The sequence below is a fragment of the Octodon degus genome, unplaced genomic scaffold (genome assembly GCF_000260255.1).
Source record: "Octodon degus isolate 3935 unplaced genomic scaffold, OctDeg1.0 scaffold00022, whole genome shotgun sequence".
Taxonomy (NCBI): domain Eukaryota; kingdom Metazoa; phylum Chordata; class Mammalia; order Rodentia; family Octodontidae; genus Octodon; species Octodon degus.
The window spans coordinates 22,643,507-22,652,322 of record NW_004524598.1 but is presented as its reverse complement, the minus strand read 5'-3'; the positions used below and the strand labels follow the sequence as shown (position 1 = coordinate 22,652,322).

General features: G+C 53.2%; 1 protein-coding gene across 1 annotated transcript in view; it reads right to left on the bottom strand.

Annotated features, from left to right (window-relative positions):
* The window catches only part of Smoc2 (SPARC related modular calcium binding 2), a 140,748-nt gene that overhangs the window by 69,136 nt on the left and 62,796 nt on the right, over positions 1-8,816 (bottom strand). The window contains exon 5 of the mRNA XM_023711939.1: positions 2,421-2,468. Coding sequence (XP_023567707.1) covers positions 2,421-2,468 — 48 coding nt within the window. The remainder of the gene's footprint in view (positions 1-2,420; positions 2,469-8,816) is intronic.

Below are 8,816 nucleotides of genomic sequence, written 5' to 3'. Positions count from 1 at the left end.
CCCTCTGTGCCCTCGCCCCGGCTGTGCCCCGCAGCGCCCTCTGTGCCCTCGCCCACGGGGCTCTGCCACACAGGAACTTCCAGACCAAAGTGCAAGATGGGGCCAGCTCCCAGGGGCACCTGGTTAACCGCCTCAGCCCTCTCCAAGCTGAAGAATGAGCATGAGGCTTCTCCTAAGGCTTATTAGGGGAAAAGACCAAGGTGATTTTCACAAAATCTTGGGAGATATTTGCTGTCCAAATGTCAAAACTGTAACATCACTTATTTGAAATATCAGGTCTAATATGGGTGATAGCAGTAAAGTCAACTTAGAGCACTTTACTAGTAAGTATACTGCCAGCTGGGAAAAGTAAGGGAAAAAAGGAAGACATGCAGGCACACTTAACACAGTAAAAGTTTTAAAAGAACACGCCCCACTGACATGGGAGGGCAGTTCGGGCATTCCACTGCTGGCGTGCCATGTGCGGAGGATGACGCAGGGCTCCTTCCAGCCCTCTAGCATTCCCGTTACCGGGTCCCTGTCCCCCAGCAATATCCAGGCTGCCCCGGCGAGGCGGGTGTGCGAGCCGTGGCTCGGGAGGAGCATCCCCACGTGGGCCCCTCTTCCGCGAGCGTCTCCTCGGGCCTGCTGCGCCCTCTCACCCCTGGGACAGTGTTATAGCAGGTGAACCAAGCCCACTGCAGCTCCTGACCAGCCTGGGGCAGCCCAGCAAAAGCTCAGGAGATGAACACTCCTGTTTTCCTTCCATTAGAAGGAAAATGGTTTTCCATTTTCTCAGGGCTTCATTTCTATCTGTAAGTCAATGTTTTTGCTTGATTTTGGGTATCCCTTCTCTAAGAAATACTCCTGCAGACCAAAGCCTTTAATGCATTGTCTGGTCCCCACAGCGATCCCCAGGGATCCCCAGGTGCTGCTTGGTGAACAGGATGAGGACTCCGCCCTCAGCGCGACATTCTGCCTCTGCTCCTTCTCAGTGCTTGATTCCTTTTTCTACTGGGAGACTTTGCCACTTCATGTTGCCTAAAAATTATCAGTGTCCATCCCACTATTTCCTAGATGCAAATTCAGGCAACTTGCCCTCCTTCCTCTCTGATGCCAGTGTCCCAGTCATTGTCACCCAGTCATTGTTAGGCTGGAGTGTCAACTGCTGCTGTGTGCCGGGGGGTGTCCTTGTTCTCCACCATGCCTGGCCTTGCCTCCCACACTCACTTGCTGGGGTGAAGTCTGTCCTGCTGTGGCACAGCGCCCTCCCCAGGTCCTCGAGGGCTGCCCTTCTGCCTGGCCCTGCCTGGCCCCATCATGCTTCTCACTGGTGCATAGACCTTTCACAGATGGTCTCCAGGGCAGGGCGGCGCCCACCAACACCCCAGTGGACTCAGGGAAAGGCAGAATCAAATCCAGTGGATTTGTCTTTATACTGCTTCTCCCTGCTGCTGGCTCGTTATAGTTTCCTAACGCCCAGAACCACATCAGGAAAAAGAAGAACACCTAAGATATTAGCATTTAAACCTAACTCCTGTCATCATGAGGAAAACTTCTGACATTAAGTATTGATGTCAGATGAAAGAGGCAGTGCGTCCCTGGGACTGAGGGTGACAGCAGAGGAGAGGCAGGCTGAAAGGACAGGGACCACCCAGTAGCCACCGGGAACGCACACCGCCTAGGAAAGATGAGCTCAGCGTGCCCAGATGCCCAAGGGATGATGGCTTCCCGTCCCATCCCACAGAAGGGACTGCTGCAGATGGCTGGTGTGCCTCTTCTCCCAGCAACACGTCCTGAGGCCCTCCACGACACGCCTGACTGACAGTCCTAGAAAGATCCTCTATCCACTCTCCAAGTGACCTCCAGGCCCTCCCAGGTAGACCTAGATGCACCTAGAGTGGTCCCTGATATGCCTGTAGAGAACCCCGACACTCCTACAGTAGCTTCTGACACAGAAGTGGCCCCTGATAAAAAGCTTCAGTCCCCTAAGTGGGCCCTGATACACCTTCAGTGAACCCTAGTGTGCCTGCCATGGTCCCTGGTGCTTGCACAGTGGCATGTGACACATCTGAAGAGGGCCCAGCACACCTATGTGGCTCCTCACCCACCCAGCCAGCCCTGCCACCCTCACAGTGACACGCTTACACAGCCCCTGACACACAGAGACTCGTGACACACCCACAGTGTGCCCAGCACAAGGCAGAGAGAGACGGCCCTCCAAGGACCCTCGCATTTTTGGTACAGCCTGTGCACAGACCCCCCAGCTAACCTAGAACAGTAAGGGCCAGAGCTATTTTTGTTAAATGGAAAAGAGCCAACAGGTAGAGCTGGCATTTATTGCTGTCACACCTACAGGACTGAATTTCAACTGGAGAACTGTAAGGCCCTAAATTGGCTTAGATATATAGCATCAAATAATTTCATCGTAAGATAGTTACCTGCTTTTCCTGTGCCTTCCCGTTGGGGCAACTTTTCATTTATGGACCCTAAAAGAAGAAAATAAGGAATCGAATTATTTTGACTCTTAAAGGGTTATCAGTGAATAAAGCAGGCAACTATTTTATTTCATTTTGGCCAGTCATAGTACTTGCCCCTTTCCTGTTAAATTATGCAAGATTTCCCATGCCCAGAGGGGACCTCAGTCCACACAGTGACAGGCCCTGGACTAGGAACACAGAGGTCGCTCCTTTCTCTAGTGCTAAGCACTGGGACTGCAAACCCATTTGCCTAGCATGCGACGGCTGGAAAATGTGAAGAGGAGCCTTCGCACGCAGCCCCAAACTGGGGAGCTGAGCAAAGGAGGGCAGTTGGGGCTGGAAAACAGTCAGCAGCACAAGCGCCTGCCTGACAAGCACAAGGGCCTGAGTTTGATTCCCAGGACTCAAAAAAAAAGGAAGGGTAGTTTTAAAATAGTAAAAGTTATGAAACCACAGAAAATTTAAAAGCCCTAGTTTCAATGATTTTGAGCTTTAGAGAAAAAAATGGAGCGCACTTTTTTTTATTAGAATGCAGGATATTGTCTAGCTATCTTTTAGCAAATAATTTGTGAGGAAAATCATGCCCGTGCTATCGGCAGACACAAGGTGCGGCTCCTCCTTTCCTGGTGGGTTGAAACTGCCAGGTATGAGCTCCTTCTGTCCTCAGCATCCTACCTGTCAAAGCGACGGCAGCAGGTGCTGGGTAGCACTCAGCAAAAGCATCTCAGAACTTGCAAGGTGTCGACTGCCCTCAATTCTGACTGGCACCCTGAGGTGCAGACCAATGTCCATTAAAAATATGAGCTTTAGAATTTTTTGAGACTGTTTATGTGTCTTGGTGACACAGTAACGAGGCACTGGGGAGTCACAGGCTCCCCAGTGCATGCAAGGATCTGCCCAGGGAGATCCACAGTAGCAGAAGTGGGGCGGTGAGGTGCAGACGCCCCTCTGCGCGCCGACCACAGGAGGACGTCGAGAAGGCTTGCGGAGCCCCGGCAGCCACGCGGCGCATCACCAAGCGTGGTGCAGGGATCTCTTGGTCTCGCTCCCACAACAGTAGGGACCTTTATTTATACTTGTGCAAAGTTACAAGACATGAGGGTGCCTAGCACTTAGGAGCCCACAATGTCTTTTCTCAAGACTGAGGGAGCTTTGACCGCTGCAGGAAGTAAGAGCTCATCCTGCCCTCCCACGCGGAATCAAGTTCCAGCTCCCGTGGCTCCCAACAGCGTCACACACACGGAAACCCAGTCCTCCTGGGACAGCAGCGCCTGGCGGGGTGTTTCTAGGCCTCGGAGCTCCTGGTTGCATGCTCCGCAGCTCCCTGCTGTGGGCCTGACACCGCCCTGCTCCAGGCTCAGCGCAGGGTGTCCCTGCGGTGGGACCCAGCTGCTGGTGACAGCTCCCACAGCCCTCAGGTCCCTGTCCTCACTCTTGCCCGCATGCCCTCTCTCCAGAGCCACATTTTGCAGGGCTTGAGTTTCTCACCCCTCAGCTTATTTTCATCATGTGGCTGCAGTGGGTCAAAAACTATTTCTTCTGGCCGGAAACAACAGTATTTTAGTACTCTTCCTGCTCATTAGTATGAGGGTTTCAATTTGTAAGGAAAATATAAATATGGTAAATAATAATTAAACTACCCTTGCTTGTGAAAGAGCTGCTTGAGCACATTAAGATACATTTCTGTAATCCAAGAACACAGAAGTATAAACTGTGGACTCAAAATCTGATTAGGGACTGAGAGCAGAAAAGAGCACACAGTGATCTTGCCGGTTCCCCAAGCAGCTTCTCTCTGGGCCAGTGACCCCTTGCCTGCTCCTCAGTGCCTTGAATTCAACTAGCATTTTCATACTACACTTGTAGCAAAAGAATCCCATTTGTTGCTTCCTACGAGAGAAAAATGTCTACGACAGAAGCTTCGTCGAACGCTCCGTGGTCCAAACACTGCACCACGTGGACTCTGGAGGAGGTCCCAGTGGTCTTTCCTTGATTATCCAGCTGCCTGGGGACAAAGGACCCCTCACCCTGTGCCCACCTCAAGACAGCAAGGGGCAGAGGTGACCTTGGTGCCGGAGAAGGCGGTGTGCCTAGCGGGCCAGCCCAGTGCTGGGATGCTTGTCTGGGGAAGAAGGGGGGCCCTCCAGGGCTTGGCTGAGCTCAGCGTGCTGGAGTGGGGATCCCAAGGTGACACCACATGTGAGCCCTCGCCTAGCTCGTGTCCCCAGTGAAGGTGGCTGGGAGGGTGCCACCGTCCTGAAGGAGTGCCAGGGGAGGGCAGCTAAGCAGCAGGGCGCTGCCGCTGGGCACAGTGCACAGCATGCCTCCGCCACTGCCTTCGCTCCACAGAGATGCTCACCCACTGCGTACATTCTGTCCTGCACCGTGGGCTGAGCAGCCGGGGAGACAGCCTTGGGGAAATCAGTCCAGCCCAGTCCAGTCCAGTCCAGTCCAGGAAGACAGCACCACACAGAGGGCCGTCTGTGCCGCCCAGTGAGAGAACACCGCACACCATCTGGCCACTCTCAGCAAGAGCCACTCACCGCGTAGCCCATCCTGCGCATTCACTCTTTCAAGCTAGCAGCAGCCCACAGTGTGGGTGCCACGGGCCCACAGAGGTGGAAATCGAGGCCCCTGGAGGTAACTGTGTGCAGAGCCGTGGGCCAGGCTCGCTGCTGTGCCGCTAGCCCCAGAGCTAACTCTATGTGAGGACAATGGGGGAGAGCAGGTTCTAGCCTTGCAGCAGCGGAGAGCAGAGAGCAGAGGCCTGGGACGGGGCTGTCCGCAACGCTGGGGATGCAGCGTTCCTCTTGGCTACGGGAGCTCCCTCTGCAAGCCCTGGTCCATCCGAAGGTGTGTCTGTCATGTGAGGCTCTCTGGTCACCGCCTTCTCTGGCACCCCTGCCACACATCTGCCCCCTTGCTGTTTTGAAGCATGGGCAGTTCTCCCTGAGCAGAGGCGCAATGGAAGGACTGAGGAGAGGACTGGTCACTGGCCAGAGCTCAGGTCACTGGCTCAGACTCTGGACGTGCAGCTGACTCCAGGCCCCTGTGCCCACTCCTGTGCAGCCACCGGGCACAGAGAGATGGTTGTGCTTGAATGCACAGGGGACAGTGCCACTGAGCACGGGCCCTCAGTGGGTCCACATGTGTCCCCTGCACATTCCATGCTGTCAGAAGTTGACTACAAAGATGCCAAAGGGTCGGCAGGGTGGAGAAACAGCAAGAGCAGAGGAAGCTATATGATTTCTGAATTTCTGAACCTCAAAGCGTTGGGCCAAAGTGGTTCAGCCATGGCTCCAGGAGTGTGGGCCCCCAAGCCCTCCCAGGCCTGGCTAACCTTCACCTGTGCACCCCCAGACCAGCCCGCATGTGCAGAGTCTGTACTCTCTTCAGAGAGGATAGGCAAAGAGGGCATTTTCTACTTCTTATTGAAGTTGTTTTGAAATTTCCTTATCAGTACGTATTGGAGGATCTTGTCTTAATAATTATTTTTCAGTAAGAACTGTTAGACTTTAAGAAAAGTTCATCTGAGGGGAAATTATTTTAAAAGCAAATTTTTTCCTTATCCTTTCCAATCAGACCAAAGCAATTTCAAATTTGCAAGTTAGAGATCTTCACAGGGAGCAGTTCAGAGACCTCAGTGGCCGACCCCAGCTGGCTTGCTGACTTCGATATTTGGAAATGTAATTGTCTGGGATGCTGGGCATTTCTTTTCAAATCTCTCATCTATGTGAGATTCTTAGCTTAGCGCAGGCGCCATGCATTAGCGAAGAACAAAAAACGCAGGAGGCTTCTCCTTATGAAGTAAAAGTGTGCAGAAATTATTTAAAGTTCTCCTAAACTATTGTGTCACCGTCATGTCCTCTAGGAACCAACACTTCAGGCGTGTAAGAACACAAGTGTCACAGCTGCATTAAAGTCTACAATGTGGTGGAAGGTCGCTCAGTGCCACCCAGGTTTCTCCATCATCTGTCTGTCCTGAGGCTTCCCCATCCCAGGAGCCCTGGGATGAGCGGGCAGCGTGAGAGTGGAGTGGAGGGAGCACTGCCGGCCGCGCTGCCGTGGGCGAGTGGGCACCGCATCCTTCCCGCACAAAAGGCACTGGGCACAGGGTGGCCTCCTGCCCCCAGCTGGGAGGGGGCCCCCATCCTGCAGCTGTGCTGCCAGAGACAAGAGTCCCAGCCCTTCGCTGACCCTACGGTGCCAGTGCTGTTCTCTGTGGCTAAGACAGGGCCGGGTGGGTGCCCAGGCCAGGCCCCACAGTGCTGTGTCCATTTTCCTCTAACTCCAAATCTAAAACTTCCTTCAAAGACATCACTTTCAGGGGGCTCCATGGGGAGATTCTTTGGATATTGTAGTATTACAAAGTCTTGCATATTGGTTCCAGCTTACAACACCCAAGTCACTTCATACTCGGACCAGGAAAAAGCTCCGCCATGCTGCACACACAGAGCAGGGAGATAAGATTAGAGACCTAAAGCTGACTCCTGGTCATAGTGACTAGTCCGGCTACAAAAATCTTCCCTTGGAAACAAGCCCTTGGTGTTAAGCTCAGTTCCTACCTCCAGCTGTGTTAGTCTTTAAGTCTGTGAGAGAAGACAGAAGAAAGAAGAGAGAAGGGGAGGGAAGAGAAGAGGGAAGGAAGGAAAGAAGGAAGGAAAAAGGAGGAAGGGAAAGAGGAAGGAAGGAAGGAAGGAAGGAAGGAAGGAAGGAAGGAAGGAAGGAAGGAAGGAAGGAAGGAAAGAAGGATTCCTACCAAATAAACAGAAGCACCCCATGAGCAGAGGTGCCTGCCCTGGGTCCCATCCCCTCTCAGCACTGAGACATGAGGGAAATGTTAACAGGCTTCCTCAGATTTTCCTTGAATATTTGTGGTGCCAAAAGAAACCCCCTAAGCATCAAGCCAAGAGGTCTAGGTCTCCAGAACTCTGGGAACACATAAATCTCCAGCTATAAGCAAGAAACCCCTGCTCTTTGAGGTGCGAACCGTGAGGTATACTTGGGTGTAGTTCAGGTAGTGGCTCTGGGGTCCTCCAAAGGGCACAAGGGTGCTTGCCATCTGCCCCCAAGAATGTGCTCCAAAGTGCCTTTCGTCCTCAGCGCCCTGTCTATGTCCCATGTAACAGGGGAGTGGGTCAGGGCCCAAGCCTCTGAGGAGTAAATGGAGGGAGAGGCTGCATTCCCCTCCCTGTGCTCAGAAACTGTCTTTCAGGCGGGGAGCTCCCTGCTCCCAATGCCACTCCGGATGTTCCTGGCCTGAGCGCCTGGCTCCCTGCCCCTGTGTCAAGACCCCTGTCCACCTGGGTCCAGCCTGCCCAGAATCGACTTGTGCCCACTGAGCAGCTCAGTGGCATTTGTGGGAGCCTGCCTGATCCCTGCTGGCCAGCCCTTCACACATACACCGGTGCATGCGCAGCAGGCAACACCTAGCACCCTCAGGGAGGAAGCCCAAGAGTGAGTGGTTGATAGGAGCCTAGAAGAAAAGGACACCCGCATTGTCACTCAGGAATGTGGTGGCTGTGGGCTTGGCAGCTCCCTCCCACTGTTAAATAATCAAAATGCAGACAACACAGGTGTCAAAAAGGAATGTGAGCTGGGATGCTCATTCCCAGGCTCTGTCCGCCTCACACGCCTGAGTTTCCGCTAGCATCCTGCAGGGCCACGCTGTGGAAGACCATGTGAGCTCCCACTCCCTGGTTCTTAGGGAGCACAATCGCAGCCATCCAGGCCTCACTTCCAGAAGGACAGCTGAGCTCTGAGCTCCACACACATCGGAGCAGTTGGCCACTGAGCAAGGACGGGTCCTGTCAGAAAGTGCGATGGCCCGACAGCTTTGACCCTTTTTCTGCTGTGTTATCTCATTCTTGTTACTGATTTACAGGAATTTATGTATTTTTTTATTACTGTCTTGAAATTCATAACTGTGAAATAAAGCACCCGATCCCCTTCCAAGAGTCTTCTTGGGAAAATAAAGGAGTTGGAGGGATTTGAGGGCAGGATGCTCCTCTGTGTCCAGAGCCCAGCCAGTACGTAGGGTCCAACCCACCCCACCTGGCCCACCTCAGAATGTGTACCTGTGTGCCACACACACACACACACACACACACACACACACACACACACAGAGTTGCTACCTCGTGCTCATTCTTAACTTAATTTTACACCTAAGTTGCACATTTCTGACTCACATTTTGTGGCCTGTTTCCATGAGAAGCTTAGTGTGGCTTTGAGAATAAAAGATATTTACTCAGCACCCCAGCACCCCAGCACCTCAGTACCCCAGCACCTCAGTACCCCAGCACCCCAGCACTCTAGTACCTCAGTACCCCAGCACCCCAGCACCCCAGCACCTCAGTA